This window comes from Nicrophorus vespilloides, unplaced genomic scaffold, assembly GCF_001412225.1.
Source record: "Nicrophorus vespilloides isolate i.1.1-1 unplaced genomic scaffold, Nicve_v1.0, whole genome shotgun sequence".
In the NCBI taxonomy this organism is placed as follows: domain Eukaryota; kingdom Metazoa; phylum Arthropoda; class Insecta; order Coleoptera; family Silphidae; genus Nicrophorus; species Nicrophorus vespilloides.
The window spans coordinates 333-1,752 of NW_017099789.1; the positions used below are offsets into that span (position 1 = coordinate 333).

The window sequence follows — 1,420 nt, forward strand, 5'->3', positions numbered from 1 at the left end:
GATACGATTCTTCTACATCGGGAAATATTTCCAATATCTTATTTCTAATGATTAATATTTCAGTACATTCTTCATCGTCCATGACGACTTCTTTTGGTATATTGATTTCTAAACAACGTGCTCCATCCTCTTCTTCATCATCAAATTTTGCATTTAATGTTTTGCAAGTCTCCAGATGAGATCCTCTCTCATCATTACCATCATTGTCTACGAATTGCAGTTCTGTAGATTTATCAAGATATGCATTATCACTTTGAGAGTCATCGATTATATTATGTACATCTGGTTGTACTTCTGGTATATCTGTTTCTTCTTGTATTATATCTGATTCTTCTTCTGGTATATCTAGTTCTTCTTCTGGTATATCTGGTTCTTCTTCTATATTGTTTGCTCCTTTATCATCAATCTCCTCGCAATTTGGTCCATTTGTGTATTCGCACTCTTGTAAAATAGTTCCACTCTCAGCTTTAGCGTCGTCATTTGCCATTTCCGGAATGATATCGTTATCAAAAAATGCATTTACAGGTACCACTTCAATATCATCTTCTGGTTTATTATTTTCATTGTTTTCCAAAGAACCCACATTAACCCCTTCCTCAGCGCAATCTTCCTTATTCATACCTTCGACGTCTTGCAAATTTGTCATTTCTGTATTGATAACGTCATCAAAAGTTTCGTTATCTTTTTGAAGGTCAGCTTTTACATCGTATAAATCCGATCTATCTGCAATGCTTTCTTCTGGTATATTGTTCAAATTTTCCATTTCTGTATTGATTGAGTCATCAAAAGTTTCGTTATCTTCTTGAAGGTCAGCTTTTACATCGTATAAATCCGATCTATTTGCAATGCCTTCTTCTGGTATATTGTTCAAATTTTCCATTTCTGTATTGATAAGGTCATCAAAAGTTTCTTTATCTTCTTGAAGGTCAGCTTTTACAACGGATAAATCCGATCTATCTGCAATGCCTTCTTCTGGTATATTGTACAAATTTTCCATTTCTGTATTGATAGGGTCATCAAAAGTTTCGTTATCTTCTTGAAGGTTAGCTTTTACATCGGATAAATCCGATCTATCTGTAATGCCTTCTTTTGGTATATTGTTCAAATTGTTTTCTAAGGAACCTACTTCTACCACTTCCTCAACGCAATCTTCCTTATTTATGATTTCGAAGTCTTGCAAAACAGAAACATTCTCAACATTAACATCGATCTCTATCATTATTTCAGTTGTTTCTTGGCTCTTTAAGGATCCATGTTCAGGATTGATGGTATTTCCTTGATTTTGATTGTTACCCCTATCGAGAAGAAAAGAGAAACAATTAATAAATTTAGTATAAGCATCATCAACATTTCATAGTCATTTTTACAATATAAAACAGAAGATGACCACCATTCGAAATTTGCATTATTCAATACTCTA

The 1,420-nt window shown here is 33.3% G+C and overlaps 1 protein-coding gene across 1 annotated transcript in view; it reads right to left on the reverse strand.

The window, feature by feature from the left end:
• Positions 1–5: 5 nt before the first annotated feature.
• The window catches only part of LOC108565584, a gene marked incomplete at its 3' end in the record, with an annotated part of 2,303 nt that continues 888 nt past the window's right edge, over positions 6–1,420 (reverse strand). Inside the window, exon 2 of the mRNA XM_017925121.1 lies at positions 6–1,295. Coding sequence (XP_017780610.1) covers positions 6–1,295 — 1,290 coding nt within the window. The remainder of the gene's footprint in view (positions 1,296–1,420) is intronic.